The sequence below is a fragment of the Salvelinus alpinus genome, chromosome 18, assembly GCF_045679555.1.
Source record: "Salvelinus alpinus chromosome 18, SLU_Salpinus.1, whole genome shotgun sequence".
Classification (NCBI taxonomy): Eukaryota; Metazoa; Chordata; class Actinopteri; order Salmoniformes; family Salmonidae; genus Salvelinus; species Salvelinus alpinus.
The window spans coordinates 8,544,814-8,563,089 of record NC_092103.1 but is presented as its reverse complement, the minus strand read 5'-3'; the positions used below and the strand labels follow the sequence as shown (position 1 = coordinate 8,563,089).

The window sequence follows — 18,276 nt, the reverse complement described above, 5'->3', positions numbered from 1 at the left end:
TGTCTAGTAATCGTTTTAAGCATATTTTAACACAGGCTTAACACCTAACAAATACATTGACATAGGCCAGGCCCTGTTGTTATCTCATATCCCAGCGAAAATGCGTTGCATTAAACCTGTCAAGAAAACACTTACATTTGCTCAACTTACCATTGGATCAACCAATGGCTCAACTTACCCCAAGGCAAACATTTTGACTATATTAGCCCACACAGCTACAAGGATGCACTTTCATGCTTGTTTTAGGACCTCATATTGAAGCTTATAGAGACGCCAACTGATGTATAGAACAATCTTAAAATGATCTACTTTGCTTTAGATATAAGCATTATGAAACCTCGAACAATAAATTCCTTTGACTTCTTGAAAATCAGTTTTTTTAGATCTAGCTTGCTTATCACCTTTTCCATGTGGTTTCTTCCTTCACAGACTCCATTAAATTATTGCCTCTTCCTAAATATTTGGTAAATGATACATTTGTGTATGGTTTGCTAGAAACCCCTTTGGTTCAACTTACCCCCACTGTTTAACCTCCTTCTGACATCAATTTATGGATTCTTGGTCAAGATACTTCATAACAGGATTGGGGTTGGAGGTGACAGATGGTAAAGCTTTACCTTCTCCTGCTCACTTCAATAATGCGTACAGGTCCCATAGCATAGAAAACAAGGACATGACTGGCAACCCGTAAGGGCAAAGCAGAAGCACTGACACATTCTAATGTCTGGGCACAGGCAATAACCAATCAATTGTCTGGAATAAAACGGTATACCTAATATGCTGTCCATCATATCATTTCAGGGACAGTCAAGAAGACATGCTGTATGTGTAGCTGTGTCTTCCTGTCCCATTGGCCACTTTGTTTGAAATATAAATGCTTTGAAAAGTTCACATACAAGTATGACACATTTTTGGAACTTTCTAATATTATACTCTTTTCAAAATCCAGATGTCCCATGGACAGCTATTTACTGTTCATGCATTCAAACAGGAATCTCCTTCAGTAAATACTCAACTTAACACTGGCATGAGCCTCTTTAGATAGATAGGTCTAGAGTGCACATCTACTTCCTCATTCACATTAGGGAAAACAACTTGGCGTTGTTTTTCACGTGGGGGGAAATACTAGTTTCAAAAGCCTAACTTGTAGGAATACAGGACTACTACCCTTAAAGGTGCAATATGCAGAAATCACTTCGCCATTTCCTGGTTGCTAAATTTAGAATAGTTTGCCTAATTTCAGTTTATGTGACAAAACAAGCAACGCACAGTGTGGAGAATCATTGCACCATCTAAACCACTGTGAAAACAGAAAAGAGAAGGATGATTGTGTACAATAATAACGTGCAACTCGTGTATTTGATCGGATGAAATAGCTTTCACTTCATTTATATTTTATAAACCCTGGGTTAATTAAATTTGACTCTTGGGGTGTGAAAACTATTTGAGCTAACGATGGTTTTGCAGATGTTAAAATCAGACTTCAAAATAAGGAATTTGAAAGCTGAGGTAGCTAGTAACACTTGGACATATTTATTGAAGGAAAAAAAACAATGATTGAAATTCATGATTTTGTCACCCAAATAAAAAAAGGAAACCTCACCTTATATCCACCCCTATAATATACTTCAGAGTAAGGTTATACTTAAAAGACAATGAAGAATCCTCCCGAAAATTACAAAAAGAAAACCAGTAAAAATGTGTCTCACTCAAAGTTGAATATAATATTTTTTACTACCAAAGTAGCCTAGACATTTCGGTCAATATGTTGCAGAATGTTAGCAATATTATTTTTACAGCATGGATAACAGGGTTGGGTCAATTCAGGAAATACACTGAAATTCAAACTCGAATTCCAATTCTCTTCAATGCTTTTCAATGAGGAAAATGTGGAATACTTTCTAAATTGACTGGAATTGCCCCCAGCCCTGATGTATAATATCAATAAAATACATCTTATAAATTATATTCTTCAAGATAAAAAACTTTTTTATACAGTAACAATCAAGATTTCACAGAATGAACAGAAACCGCAGGGCACTGCATGAAACCCTAACCCTCAGTGACGATCATGGCATCATCAACACCTCAATTCTGCCTCCTGACATGAGGCGACATCCAGTAAGTATCCTACATACTGTAGTTCCATGTTCTCACCATACAGTAACACTTTTAGCAGTTTCTCTAGGAGCGGTGGTTCAAGTACCGAAACTCTTCACAATAAAGTGTGAGATGAGATGAGATCTTGGAGTAAAAAATTACATCAAGCTCTCATCTTCCTATGCCAACTACTCTACCATCCTAATCCCCCATGTCTCCCCACAACCTTATAAGACAATGATATGATAAGTGCTCTCTGAAAAACGTGAGTTGTTGTAAGGCTTGTGAACAGAAGATCCCATGAAATATCGGACTAATATCTGAGCCCTTTTATTATGTCATAATCCTATGGCTGCTCATAGTGACATAGTTCCTCTATGAGCAGTCTTCTAAAGTAAATATGTTAAGTGTTGTTGACTACTGGCACAAGTTCTCCTTCTTGTATCGAAATGATGCGCAGCGGAGTTTGAAAATGCGTTGAAGCAATAAAATGCAGGGCACAGCAAGCTCTTTCCCTTCTACCTCCATTAAACATAGTGCTAAAAAAATAAAATAAAATCACTCAACCTCCCCAGCGGGCAAAGCTGGTTGAAATGGCATCATTACAACCAGATTACAACCAGTAACCAGTTTTGCCCGCTGGATCCACTATCTCCGCTATCTCTCCTTTCAGACTCTTACAGCAAAACAAGGTCCAGAGTCCTATAGGTGAAAAACTAAAAACACTGGGGTAACCATCCCCCAAAAGATCACAACATCATAAACAGTTTATCAAATCCTCTTAAATAAATAAATACTAGTTCCTATGGGGTAAGGGCGGAGACAGGGGCGTAGACCAAGGAATTAATGGTTGGTTGTGCAGTGCAGAGTTGCACACAAGATTGAGTTAGGTTAGCTAGGCCTCTGTCCCATCCCTATGCCCCCTTTCTCTCTCTCCTCCTCCTCCATTGGGGATAGATAGGCTACATAATTGGCGTGTTGGGGTAGTTCCCATAGCTGGGTGTAACAATACCAAAGCCGCCTGCTGCCCTCCCTCAGTCACACGACGCTGTCCTGCAGCAGGGGCTCAAAGTCCTCATCGCTGGTCGGCACCTGCGTGTCCTCGTCGCTGCCCGGTAACGGGGTGTTGATGTGGACGCCGGCTAGCGTGGAGGTTTCCTTGGTATCGGCGCAGGTCACAACTGGAGGCTCAGTGTGTTCGGGGATAAACAAGGCTACTAGGAACGCCACGACAACCGTGCACGAGCCCAGGAGGAAGGGAGGGCCGGGGATCAGTGATTTCTGTATGGAGAGAGACAGTATATTATAGATATGAAGAGTTTGATTCCAAAACACGATATAGCCATTTTCAGACATGTTGGCAAATTGACATGAATTAAAAACACATCTTGTGAAAGACCTAGAGCTATAATTTTTTCATCTTACCATGACATGAGTTAGTGAAAACCCAGACATGACTTTGACCAAGTATACACCGACCAGGTAAATCAAGGTGAAAGCTATGATCCATTATTGACGTCACTTTGTCACGTTCCTGACCTGTTTTCTGTTAGTTTGTATGTGTTAGTTGGTCAGGACGTGAGTTTGGGTGGGCAGTCTATGTTTTCTGTTTCTATGTTGGTTTAAAGGGTGACCTGATATGGCTCTCAATTAGAGGCAGGTGGTTGTCATTTCCTCTGATTGAGAGTCATATTAAGGTAGGTGTTTTCACACTGTTTGTTGTGGGTGGTTGTCTCCTGTGTCAGTATGTTACGCCACACGGGACTGTTTCGGTATCGTTCGTTCGTTCGTTCGTTCGTTCGTTCGTTCGTTCGTTCGTTCGTTTTGTATGTAGTCTGTTTCCTGTTCATGCGTTCTTCACGTTATATGTAAGTTCGTGTCCAGGTCTGTCTACATCGTTTATTTGTTTTGTAGTTTATCAAGTGTATTTCGTTTCGTCTTCGTCTTGTTTAATAAATCATTATGTCACATAACCACGCTGCATTTTGGTCGAATCACTACTCCTCCTCTTCGAATTCCGTTACACACTTCAAATTCACTTTTAAATTCACTTCAATCAGCAGAGATGAAGATGAGGAGACGGGTTAAATAAGTATTTTTAAGCCTTGAGACAGTTGATACATGGATTGTGTATGTGTATCATTCAGATGGTGAATGGGCAAGACAAAATATTTAAGTGCCTTTGAATGGGGTATGGTGGTAGGTGCCAGGCGCACCGGTTTGTGTCAAGAACTGGACGCCGCTGGGTTTTTCACGCTCAACAGTCTCTGGTGTGTATTAAGAATGGTGAACCACCCAAAGGACATCCAGCCAACTTGACACAACTGTGGGAAGCATTGGAGACGACATGGGCCAGCATCCCTGTGAAATGCTTTCGACAACTTGTAGAGTCCATGCCCTGACGAATTGAGGCTGTTCTGAGGGCAAAAGGGGGGGGGGTTGCAACTCAATATTTCGGAAGGCGTTCTTAATGTTTTGTACACTCAGTGTATACTGCAAGGTCATTTTATTTTAGATTGACAAAATGCTATATATCCACCCCAAACAACAGAACTCCCGATTGGGTTTTAAACAGTTACATGTAATAAAGTAGGCCTATCTATACATAAATGAATATTAAATGATCCCAAACAGTAAGTCTGATTACATGTAAAATAGCCTTTTGAGTGAATAAAATATAACCCATAATCTTTTGGGGGGCTAGAAATGTTCAAACTAGCAGGAAGTTTGAAAAGACAGGCTGAGTGGGCGGGGAGGTTATATTCATGAACTTGTCTTGACTGACAGCTCTTTGAAACGCCTATGTCAAGGAACTTGGATGCAGCGAGCAGTGTTGCAGTAAAATCGTCTCAAGCTAATTTGGTGATACACAAACCAACTCAAACAACATTGAAATTGCATCTGCGTCAGAGTTTTAAACGATCCTTCGCCCCCTTTTGTTTCATGCTGCCTGAAGACCTAGCTAGCCAGTAGCTAGCTAACACCAGACACAGATGAAAGGGGAGACATGTATCTTTGTCATAGTTGAACAGGGCAAACCTTTAATTATATTTTCTGTATTTTCGTACAGTCAAATTTTGGCAGCAGTAGAGTAGCTATCTAGTAAAATAAACCACGCCCTTTCGCAAACACGCCTTCTCCGATGTTGGTTAGAATGTGGTACTTATTTAAATTAGGTAAAAGAATATCATGTTACCATTGGTGTATTAAAATGAGAGTTAGGGTGATGTCACCCTATCCCCTTAGTTGTCCCGCCTCCTGAATCCAACCAAGAATTTGACATGGGGGAGGGAACCAGTAACTTTATGATCAAACTTTATCAATGTAGAAGCAACAGTCTTTTTTCATACTTTGATCTGGTATCTTCCAAATATCATCCAATTTCATGAAAAACATGGTTTTGACTGTTCATGAACTTTAAACTAATCAATTTGATTAAACTATATTTTGCAAAAAGCCTATCACTGTCACGTTCGTTGTAGAAATGAGCGGACCAAGGCGCAGCGTGCGTAGAGTTCCACATATTTATTAAGGTGAAACTTCAAACAACAAATAAATAAACGAACGTGACAGAATATCCCACCACTACAGGACCAAGCAGTGTGCCATGGAGGAAAAGGAGAGCTGGACATTGGAGGAAATAATGGCCGGATGCGAGACCCTTCCTTGGCGGGAGTCGCCAAGGAGTAAAAATGTGCTTAACAAGTCACATAATAAGCAGCATGGACTCACTGTGTGCAATAATAGTTTAACATGAATTTTGAATGACTAACTCATCTCTGTACCCCACACATACAATTATCTGTAAGGTCCCTCAGTCGAGCAGTGAATTTCAAACTCCGATTCAACCACAAAGACCAGGGAAGATTGCAATGCCTCGCAAAGAAGGGCACCTATTGGTGGATGGGCATAAAGCAGACATTGAATATCCCTTTGAGCGTGGAGCATATGGATGGCAGGTAGCGTAGTTGTTAGGGCATGGGCCAGTAACCGGAAGGTTTCTGGATCGAATCCCCAAGCTGACAAGGTAAAAATCTGTCGTTCTGCCTCTGAACAAGGCAGTTAACCCCCTGTTCCCCGGTAGGCTTTGTGCAATTAACAAAAGTTTTGATGCATGCTTGTCTGCCCTGCGAAGATAGGGAAGGAGCACACTGGCCGAGAACGGAGAAGAAAAGTGCAAGGAAATCAAAAGATAGCAGTGGAAGATGTACAGATAACTCATCCAAACACAGCAGAAAGCTTACACAATATGATGCCCCGTCACCTTACTAATTTAGTAACTTACGTAGATAGCAAGCGAAACTTAGGAGTCACGTTAACGCAGAATTCGTTTTTTTTTAACACAGGAAATAAATATTAAATGTGTAAGAAATCTCTTGCCGCGTTTTGTAAACGCAGATCTAAAATGCTTCTTATTGTAATTTCTGCCCAGCATCAGACATCGTGCTTCTACACCTGCATTGCTTGCTGTTTGGGGTTTTAGGCTGGGTTTCTGTACAGCACTTTGTGACATCAGCTGATGTAAGAAGGGCTTTATAAATAAATTTGATTGAATGATGAATACTGTCTGAAGGCACTGTATCTAGAGAGTTGGGCCAACTTTTCGATTTTTTTTTATATTGTTCTAATTCTAGGCATTCAGAAACATAGCATTTAAAAAAAAAATATTCCCTGTGTAATGATAATCGGATGCTAACATGTCTGCCATAGAATGTTGTCGTGTCATGTAAATGCATCATAATGCAGAAAACCCAATGTCCCAACTCTCTATACACATGGCTCTGGATATAGCTCGTTTTGGTATGAAACAAGTGTGTCGCATATCGCGTTTAGCAAAAAAACAAACATTTTAAAGAACATCTAAAGTAAATGTTATAGAAGTATGAGAACAACCATAATTCATACACATAGACAGGGATCCCTGAGCATTCATTTCAGATTTTGTGTTTATCGTGTTTTGGGAATCAAATCCTTCAGATATAACTTATTTTTCTGTAGGAACTTGATTTCACATTCATATAAACACAAATAATATAATCCATCTCTGACTAAAGAAACAGAAGGATTCAGGATTACAGCTAAGGAATGATTGCAAGTGCTTACTTAGAAATAAATATGTTTTAAAGCTAAAGAAGATAGATGTATATGGCTAGTCTGGCTGGCCCTAGAGGCAGAATGAGAATGTGATATTGGTTTTAGTAATCCATTTACCTCAGCCGGTGGGTTTATAGGTATAGGGTCGATGGGGTATTCTCCCTGGATGGGGTCAATGGTGTTCAGCTCTACGTTGAACATGAAGAAGATAAGGCCATACAGTGCTGGGCCCAGACCGTTACACAGGCCCCGGATACCAGTGATCATTCCTTGCACCAGACCTGAGGAGAGAAAGGTTAGTAGTTTATTTGTCAGTAACGATATGTACCACATGTAGCTACATAGACCATCTGCGGTTCGTGGGCAGAACACACAAACAGCATGACATCACAGAAAACAGAGCATATACCTAAACATCCATGAGGGTCTGTTTCTGATAAAAGTCTATTATTAAAAACAAATTCAAATGGACAACAGGATTTGTCTGCTATGAAATAAAACAGTCAACGTTAAAAACATCCATGCATTTATATGCTGTGATGTGTCTTAATTGAAAATGTTAGTAAAAAATGTCTCCAAAAAATAAATAACATTTATTCACTATCAAAAAAGGACAACGGAGGAGGAAAGGCAGTACTGTAGAGAACAGGATGAATGGATAGATTACATGGAGGAAAAAAGGGAATGACTTAGAGCAGGACAAATGGATAGATTACATACAGTAAAGGGCAAAAAGGGGAATGTTTTACCCTGCTTATCTGGGTCTGCGCTGTGGGACACCAGGGCGCTCACTGCAGGAAAAGTGATACTAGACATGGCTGCTACTGCACCCGCAGCCCACATCATCCTAAAAACCACAGCGAAAGAGACACAGAGGAGACCGTGGTTAGCTACAGACACATACAGTATGATACATCACTTAGCTAAATGGACCCACTCTAAGGAGTCGCACCCTCAGGACCAGCCATACAGAGCATGCTCAATGATCTTTGACAAAATCGATTCCCGATCCTGCTTCTCTTTTCTTTTCCTTTTAGATAGATTCTAAGATGAAGGAGAAATATATACCAGTAGCTACATAAACATATAGATTTTACATGTAAAACATTACTTAGTCGTTAGAAGAAAAAAAGTGTTTTGCTAACTGTATGTAGGACAGCTCTGTAGATCACACTCATACCACAGTGAAGAGAGAGTTAAAGGTGACCCACCATGGTTCTGCCGCAAAACCGTACCAGGCCAGCTGTAGAATCTGGAAGCCCAGACCCAGTAGAACTGTGTTCTTGTTTCCGATCGTTCTCATCAAGACTGTCAGGATAAGTGTCTGCAACAACAAACAATCAATTAATCAAACAAATGTATTTATAATGCCCATTTTATAATCAGAAGTTGTCATTAGTGCTTTACAGATTGCTAATTCGTTTCTTCAGAAATATTGTATGCATAGGAATGACACGAGTTGCTACATTACATTAGAATGCTTTTCTTATAAGTAGGATAGAGTAGGGCAGCCTCAGGCTATGTCGACATGATTTACATCTAAACGTGGAGCTAGATTAAATACATTCCAAAGGACAGTCACACATTTGAACTGAGACACATGCTGTTAACCTAAGAACGGACTGTTCGTTAACACATTGCAGTTCCCCACAGACACAGTTAAATGGACTAGCAGAAGGTCACCATTGCGTCAGATACATACCTGGGCTATGATGGAGAGGATTCCAACCACCCCGATGAACACCGCGATCGTTGCCGAAGAGAAGTTAATGACCTGAGTCGGGGTAGAGAGAACAAAAGAAAGAAAGAAAGCGAGAGAAAAAGAGAGAAAGAGAGAGAGAGAAAAAAGAAAGAACGAATGAAAGAAAGAAAAACAGCATTAGCCTCTCTTTCTCTCTTTGCTCCAAGGGTCAAGGGCAAAGTAACAGAACTATACTAAATGACTAGCACTTGAATGTGCTCAATGGAGATAGAGCTGTACAAGTGGATCTAAAAAGAACAGCGAAAGAACACTCTCTCTAAAATTATAGTCGCTGTACTAAAACGAACTGAACCAGAGGTACTGAACCAGAGGTACTGAACCAGAGGTACTGGACCAGAGGTACTGAACCAGAGGTACTGAACCAGAGGTACTGAACCAGAGGTACTGGACCAGAGGTACTGAACCAGAGGTACTGGACCAGAGGTACTTTCAACACTGTGTGCTGAAATAACTTTGCTGTTCTTCATCTCTTGTTGTTGCACTTGTAGTTTATGTAGATTATGTTATCATTTGCAATCTGGCATGTCTTTCTTAATTGCCCCTAAGGGGATGAATAAAGTTGAATTGAATCTCATGTTTACTGCCAGATGGTGCAGGTAAATGTAGAGGAGTTGTCCTGCCTAAGATACAGGACAAGCTGGATATTTACCTGTCTAAGGTAGAGAAAAAAGCTGGAGTATTGGCCAGCTTCAGGTAGGTAGGACAGGAACACTGTTATACAGATGAGAAGAACCGTGGGATCCTTCCCCACTTTCCTCATCGACTGCAAACGAGAGATAGACCAAAGACTTTTAAACAACAGAGAGACAACAACGTCTTTAAAACAACAGAAAGACACCAAAGTCTTTTAAAAAGGACAAGACCCTCATGAAACCATTAGCTGATGTAGCCTTCTCAGCATAGCATGCCATGGCATAGCACTCACCTGGAAGGGGTCGGCCTGCTCCCAGGTGATGGGTGCACCCCAGGTGTTGAGCCTCATCTTCTCCGGGAGGGACTCTGGCACGGCCAGCAGGATGAAACAGATGTCTGCCAGAGCAACCAGTGTAGCCACCAACACCACCAGGTTGTCACCATAACACGCGGACAGGTACGCCCCGATGGCTGGACTCGTCACCAGGCTGGCAGCAAACGTAGCCGATACCTAGGGACACAGGAGGAGAATTTTCGTTTCAAACACACGGTTGTTTCGAGGTCAGTTTATACTTCATCATGATAGTCCACTCAGTGACGATAGTCACTGTTTTCCATCAAGTCCTTGTCGTATGTTTTGTGTTGTGTGTTTTTTAGAATTGTGTTGGAGCCAATAGCTGTCAACGATCCAATTGTCAGGGATGCAGTCATTTTTCACAAGTGGTTGAGCTACAAAGGAAACGGAATTTATGTTCATTCAAGGCCAGGGCTCAAAATACAAAGAGAAAAGGATGGGAGAATTCAATGGGATATGTTATACAACGAGCATTTGGCTGCACCTGCTACCATCTACTGATCTGTGTGCACAACCAAATAACTTTGATTTGATTCACTGCATGCTGTGACCTCAAGGGACCCATCACGACACAACAGTATTAGATATGAAAACCACCGTGTGAAGGATAGGCTTGCAGAAACATGACACTACCGGCATCTATTCTCAGCACCAAAGAGCACATTGCATGACCCTTATAGAATTACGGAATTTGATCTTTACTTTCTATCTGATAACTGTCAGATAGAAAGGTAACATTATCCACTACCCTCTTCCCCAATCAACATGGGAATCAAATGAGAAAGATACAGGATATCATAATGAAAACATGTAAATAACTTTTTACCAATCCGTATGCTGTGCTTCTCTCATGCTCCTCCGTGACATCAGCGACATAAGCGAAGATGACAGAGAAGGTGACAGAGAAAGCCCCTGACATGGAAATCGCTGCAAAGTACCACCTGAGGGAGGGAACATTGTCAGTTAGACTCTTTTCAAACTGCCAGTCAGTCACATTTCAAGCAAGTGCATTTCACACCATGTACTTGACAAATAACATCAACAAATACTCATTCAGACTCTAAAGATAGAGATTCCGTGACCGACTCCTTGACAGTCTTAAAGTGTTTACCAATTACAAATGCTGACTAAAATCTGTAAAAAACGATATGGTGGTGTGTGCATATGAGGGATAATATAGTATTTGAATCTAAAACAGCACTGTTACACTTGGACAAAGACTACACTCTTAGACAAAATTTGCGAGGGATAGGGTTCTACCATCTGAAGATCCCTTTTTGGAAGACAATGGTTCTTTGTAAGGCAAAGGGTTCTACCTAGAACCTTTAATTTCCTAAGAACCGTTTTTTGGAAAAAGGGGTTGATGATTCTTTGTAATGTAAGAAAGATTCTTTGGAAGGCAAGAATTATTCTTTGGAAGGCAAGAAGGGTTCTACATACAGAGCATACTGAAAGTATTCACACCCCTTGACTTTTTCCACATGTTGTTGCGTTACAGCCTTATTCTAAAATGTATTAAATTCTGTTTTTTTCCCAATCTACACACAATACCCCATTATGATGAAGTGAAAACAGGTTTAGACATTTTTGCAAATATATATAAAAAATAAAAAAACAGAAATACCAATTTACATAAGTGTTCAGAGCAATACTCAATACTTTGTTGAAACACCTATAGCAGCGACTACATCCTCAAGTCTTCTTGGGTGTGACATTACAAGCTTGGCACACCTGTATTTAGGGAGTTACTCCTATTCTTCTCTGCAGATCCTCTCAAGCCTTGTCAGGTTGGATGGGGAGTGTTGCTGCACAGCTATTTTCAGGTCTCTCCAGAGATGTTTGATCGAGTTCATGTCCAGGGTCTGGCTGGGCCACTCAAGGACATTCAGAGACTTGTCCTGAAGCCACTACTGCGTTGTCTTGGTATTCCTGTTGGAAGGTGAACCTTCGCCCCAGTCTGAGGTCCTGAGCGCTCTGGGGCAGGTTTTCATCAAGGATCTCTCTGTACTTTGCTCCATTCATCTTTCCCTTGAGCCTGATGAGACTCCCAGTCCCTGCCGCTGAAAAACATCCGTCCTCAACTGGCAGCTTCATTAAATACTACCCGCAAAACACCAGTCTCTACGTCAACAGTGAAGAGGCGACTCCGGGATGCTGGCCTTCTAGTCAGAGTTGCAAAGAAAAAGCCATCTCAGACTAGCCAATAAAAAGAAAAGATTGGAAAAAAGTGTTACGGACAGACTAATCTAAGTTTGAGGTGTTCAGATCACAAAGAAGAACATTCGTGAGACGCAGAAAAAATGAAGATGCTGGAGGAGTGCTTGACGCCATCTGTCAATCATGGTGGAGGCAATGTGATGTCTGGGGGTGCTTTGGTGGTGGTAAAGTGGGAGATTTGTTCAGGGTAAAAGGGATCTTGAAGAAGGAAGGCTATCACTCCATTTTGCAACGCCATGCCATACCCTGTGGACAGCGCTTAATTGGAGCCAATGTCCTCCCACAACAGGACAATGACCCAAAGCACAGCTCCAAACTATGCAAGAACTACAGTGGGCTCCAAAATAACTGGCACCCCTGGCTGGCAATGCACAAACAATACTTAAAAAAATGTAAACAATATAATTATTGGGATAAACTCAAAATACCAACATGTGAGAAATATTGTACTTTATTCATGTTTCAATGGAACCAACCAAAATCATACAATTATTTAATACAAAATAAATTGAACCAAAATCAAGGTTTCATAATTATTGGCACTCCTCATTTAGTACTTAGTGCCACCACCTCTGGCAAGGATAACAGCATGGAGTCTTTTCCTGTAGTGTTTGACAAGGTTAAGGAACACATTTGGAGGGATTTTGGACCATTCCTCTATGCAGATCCGTTCAAGATCCTTCACATTCTTGGGTTTGCGCTTATCAACTGTCCTCTTCCACTCAGCCCACAGGTTTTCGATTTGATTGAGGTCCGGCGACTGAGATGGCCATGGCAGAACATTGATTTTGTTTTCACAGAACCATTTCTGTGTGGATCTTGAAGTATGTTTCAGGTCATTGTCTTGTTGGAAAGTCCACCTACGGCCAAGTCCCAGCCTTCTGGCAGAGGCAACCAGATTGTCAGCCAAAATTACCTGATACTTGGTGGAATTATTTATGCCGTCAATCGTAACCAGTGCCCCTGGACCTCTGGAATTAAAACAACCCCAAAACATCACTGACCCCCCTCCATATTTCACCGTGGGTATGAGGTGCCTCTCCTTGTATGCATCTCTGTTTCGACGCCAAACATGCTGAAACTGTATCTGACCAAAACGTTCAATTTTGGTCTCATCTTACCAGAACACCTTCTTCCAGTCATAATTTAAATGACGTTTGGCAAACTCCAAGCGCTTGCGTTGGTGTCTTGGGGTCAGAAAGGGCTTTCTTCTGGCAACCCTTCCAAAGAGCCTGTGGTTGTGGAGGTGGCGTCTGATGGTTCTTTTTGAAACCTGGTGACCCCAAGGCCTGCAATTCTTTCACAGTGATTCTTGGGGATTTTGTTGCTTCTCTCACCATCCTCCTCCCTATCCTGGGGGGCAAAATGTATATGCGTCCTCTACCGGTGAGGTTTACAACTGTTCCATATCTTTTGAAAATTTTAATAATTGCCCTGACAGTGCTCAGTGGTATATTCAATTGTTTGTGGATCTTCTTGTAGCCGATTTATGAAGGTCTACGACCATCTGTCTCTTTTGAACTGCCAGTTCTTTTCTTTTCTTCATGATGTTGGATGACAGCGGGATATTGCATGTGTGTCACCTAATTTTTATACCGTACTGAAACAGGAAGTGATGTAATGGCTCAATATAGTTCCTTAAGACTTAGATAAACTTAAATAAGTAGAATTACATTTGTGGTTTAATTTTTGTAGATGTTATTTACAATAATCTTTAAGGGTGCCATTAATTGTGAAACATTGATTTGGAGGACATTGATTTTTAATTAAATCAATAAATTATTTTGGTTGGTTCCATTGAAACATTAATAAAGTACAGTATTTCTCACATGTTGGTATTTTGAGTTTCTCTCTATAATTATATTGTTTATATTTGTTTAAGAATTGTTTGTGCATTGCCAGTCAGGGGTGCCAGTAATTTTGGAGTAGTGTATGTGTATATATATATATATATATATATATACAGTGGGGAGAACAAGTATTTGATACACTGCCGATTTTGCAGGTTTTCCTACTTACAAAGCATGTAGAGGTCTGTAATTTTTATCATAGGTACACTTCAACTGTGAGAGACGGAATCTAAAACAAAAATCCAGAAAATCACATTGTATGATTTTTAAGTAATTCATTTGCATTTTATTGCATGACATAAGTATTTGATACATCAGAAAAGCAGAACTTAATATTTGGTACAGAATCCTTTGTTTGCAATTACAGAGATCATACATTTCCTGTAGTTTGTTGTTTCGGGATTTTTGTTTTAGATTCCGTCTCTCACAGTTGAAGTGTACCTATGATAAAAATTACAGACCTCTACATGCTTTGTAAGTAGGAAAATCGGCAAAATCGGCAGTGTATCAAATACTTGTTCTCCCCACTGTATATATATATATATACACGTGTATGTGTGTGTATGTGTGTACACACACACACACACACACATATATATATATTATATATATATATATAAACATTATATATAATTATATATATTATAACAATTATATATATACATCATTGAGTTAATAAAGCCGCATACAAACATGGACTGTTTTTTGTTTTCTTGAGTAAGGCAGCTCCAAAATGCAGGTGTTTCAGCCTAGCTCAGTGTTTTCTGTGGTGGTAAGGCACACCAGCAGAAAATAGGAGCATTGCACCGTGAATGGATCAGCATTTCACCGTGATTGGCTCAGTGTTCTGTCACTCATGGGGACACAGGTCACCTGCCTTTAGTAAGGGTAGACATCAAGAATGTGAGCCCTTTGGGTCCCGTCATAGACTTAGATTAGAAGTGCCCTTCCAAAAATGCTCAAGGTCATTTGCCACATTTAAATGACGTCAAATCACGTAGCAAATCACGTAGCTCACAAAGCTACAGTAGCTTTGATTGGATCATCAACATAAATCAAGTAGACAATCTACTGGCAAATCCTTTTTAATCATTGTCATATAAAGAGAAATAATGAAGAGAAATTACAGATAAAACGTATCGGTGCTCATCAGCCATTGGACATAGAAATTACACAACAATTTGGAAATCGCAAATTCAACAATGAGTCGTTTGGAAGGAATCACTGGCTAACTGCAAGTGTTGCAAAAAAAACATGAGTTCCCACCATAAATTCAGAGAATGCCAGACTACGATGACAAAGTTTGATGACAAAATTTGCCCACAAAGGACCTCTGCGCCACTGTAATATGCAAGGGATAAATGTATACTGTAGCTAAGAAAGTAATACTAAGTGTATGTTGTGTAGTAAGCTGTTAGTAGCCCATGTGTCTCACCCTAATAATTTGGTCTATTTTCACCAACACGGTATTGTAAACACATCATTGGTGGCCCGGTGTGTGCTTGTTTGGATACATTTAGTACATCATTGACAGTGCTACTGATAGTAGTGGCGGTGCTTAGCGTGCACGTGCAAATTCAACACACACAAGATTATATAATAGAATTGTGTTATTTGACGTGTCAAATTAAAAGCTTATTTAACGCGTCAAATAGTGTTATATGGCGTGTATATTTTTGGACACGCAAAGACCCAAATGGCGTTCAATGTGCCTCACCCTAACAATTTGGTCTAGTTTCACCTCTTGATTTCGCCTACTGTTCTAACTTGGTGGTGCACCTAAAGCCTACATCCTGTTTCAGAGAAATGTAATCATTGAATATTGTAAAAGCTTTCATTGTCTGTTTATATGCCCCCTTTATTTATCCTACGGTTTTGACTTGTACAGGGAGAACACTGTAAGAAAGGCCCAAGTTCTGAATTCAGTCGGTGTACATTTCAAAAGTGCTGATCAAATAGTTGTATTGACTATGTCCGGCGTTGTTTTCTCTTTAATGTGTTAATCGAAATTACGGATTGCCTCTTATCTACTTGTCGTTCACTTATGCGATAGTTTGTACATCTCAATTGTCAGTAGACATCACATTTGTTTAAGTAAGTCAGCTATATCAGGTATGTTTTTTTTTAAGGCAGTAAATGAGGCTGATTTAACTGTTTCGCTGCCAGACAAGGCTCTGCTGAAAGCCAGATGTAGCAGTGGTAAGGTGTGGGGACTCTGCTGTTGGGACTCTGCTGTTGGGACAGCTTTATGTAGGCCCTAACAGTTTGTGGGCACCATTTGTCACCGTTATAATTAATGTATTGTTTAGTGTTGTGCTGTGTTGTGTAGTGGCTTTGCTGGCATGCATCCCACATTTATTTTGTTTGCCCCACCAAGATTTACATGCTAAAATCGCCACTGGCCTGAGCTCAATTTTGAGTCTCATAGCAAAGTGTCTGAATAATTACGTAAATAAGGTATTTCTGTTTTTAATACATTTGCAAAATTGTCTAAAAACCTGTTTTCGCTTTGTCATTATGGGGTATTGTGTGTAGATTGATGAGAAAAAAATGTTTTTTAATCAATTTTAGAATAAGTCTGTAACGTATCATAATGTGGAAAAAGTCAAGGGGTAAAAATACTTTCCAAATGCACTGTATGGACATAGGATTAGGATGCTGTGTATAGCATTTTAAGATATTACAACAAAAGAGATAAATAATATTTGTCCAGCCTTTGCTGCTATGCTTGCAGATGTGCATGATATGCTGCGCACCTAATCAAAAAGTGTTTAATAACTTAAAATAACCAAAATGTAGCTATAGGTTGTTGTAACATTTAAACTAAAAGCATGCTTTACATTTTTTTGCACTGCATGGATCACTTGAGCGGTGCAAGGCAGCATTGCTGTATGGTGCACTCAAAACGTACTGTAGTTGAATAGCCAACTTAGGCTACTGCTCAAATGTTGCTGTCATAGACTTACATTTTTCTCTTTTGCATTTTGTTTTGCTGCAGTTTAAAAAAAATATATATATATATTATATATATATATATATACATTTTTAAGCTTTAAAAACTGAAGCCAGTCTGCAACATTTTAGTAGCCTAGCTAGGACTGTGAGCGTGTGTCTGTACACTTTCCCTCCGCTGAGCGCTGTAAACGGGACACATGAAAGCAGCACAGTTGAAGTTGAATTACTGATACGAACACATCAGGCTGTAATTTCAAAAAGTAGAACTGTTGACTCATTTATACCCGCTTGCTTGTGTGTCCTACTTGGCCCGCAGGCCTTGTGTTTTGACACATGTACGCTAGCCTATCTGCCATGTTATGACTGACTTGTGATCATTGCCCTTGCTAGTGTGATTGTATTGAATCTAGTTAGAGTCGTCCGTTTTTGTTCAAAATATTGACTCACTGAAACGGTGTATCCCGAATGGGTGGTGGCAGAAAACAATGTACCAGGCCAGCTGTGATTTACAATCTGATAGCAATATTTTTTGGACTACCAATAAATGTATTGGTGAATTACATTAACCATGTATTGAACTGCATCGATCTATTCTGTCAACAATGCCTTACTGTACTGGGAATTTGATATTTTTGACTGATATTAGGATTGTCTGTTTCATACTGTATACGCAAAGTAGTTAAAACACTGTCAGTTCCAGTTTAAATACTGCCTAAGCAGTCGTATTTCCCTCAGTGTTTCAACCGTAACATCAGGAGTTTGAGTAATCTGGTCAATTTTAAAAGATAGGTGTGAGAATGTTTTAATAAGCAGAGTTGAGTGAGAGTGTGTTACTTTTACTAGAGTAAAAGACTCTAAACCATGCCAATTATTATCATATTTCCCAGCATGCTCTATTGCAGGTAGATTTTCAGAATTGTTTGTTTCAATATCTGTATTTTTGCATGTACAGTGAATGGTTGATTCATATTATGCTAAACAAAGATAAATAGCATGCATTTTTATAAACTAATCCAATCTGTTAGTAGTTGGATTTATTGTACCCGTTACTGAGATGATTGTTCCAGTTTAGAAGATTTCTGTAGACTCTTCCCTACCTTAGCAGTAATTTTGAATGCAGACTGCTAGTGATGTTACGTTTGATAACAGCTCTGAGACATGCGTTGAAATTGTTAAGCAGTTTACTTCGAAGCAGTATGCCGGTATCAATTTTTCAGACTCACGTGATCAATGACGTCCGAAGCTTTGTTTAGTCAAACAACCACCTGAATGCTTTGATATTGGTTTCGGTAGAAAACATAAAGGCTACC

At 39.9% G+C, this 18,276-nt stretch overlaps 1 protein-coding gene across 2 annotated transcripts in view; it reads right to left on the bottom strand.

Annotated features, from left to right (window-relative positions):
• Positions 1-1,510: 1,510 nt before the first annotated feature.
• LOC139543653 (hippocampus abundant transcript 1 protein-like) overlaps positions 1,511-18,276 on the bottom strand; it is a 35,367-nt gene continuing 18,601 nt past the window's right edge. For both annotated transcript variants that reach the window (XM_071349948.1, XM_071349947.1), the window contains exons 5-12: positions 10,771-10,885; positions 9,882-10,100; positions 9,606-9,719; positions 8,897-8,968; positions 8,406-8,518; positions 7,944-8,041; positions 7,312-7,475; positions 1,511-3,381 (exon numbers count right to left, since the gene is read on the bottom strand). In XM_071349948.1, coding sequence (XP_071206049.1) covers positions 3,139-3,381; positions 7,312-7,475; positions 7,944-8,041; positions 8,406-8,518; positions 8,897-8,968; positions 9,606-9,719; positions 9,882-10,100; positions 10,771-10,885 — 1,138 coding nt within the window. In that variant the 3' untranslated portion in view covers positions 1,511-3,138. The remainder of the gene's footprint in view (positions 3,382-7,311; positions 7,476-7,943; positions 8,042-8,405; positions 8,519-8,896; positions 8,969-9,605; positions 9,720-9,881; positions 10,101-10,770; positions 10,886-18,276) is intronic.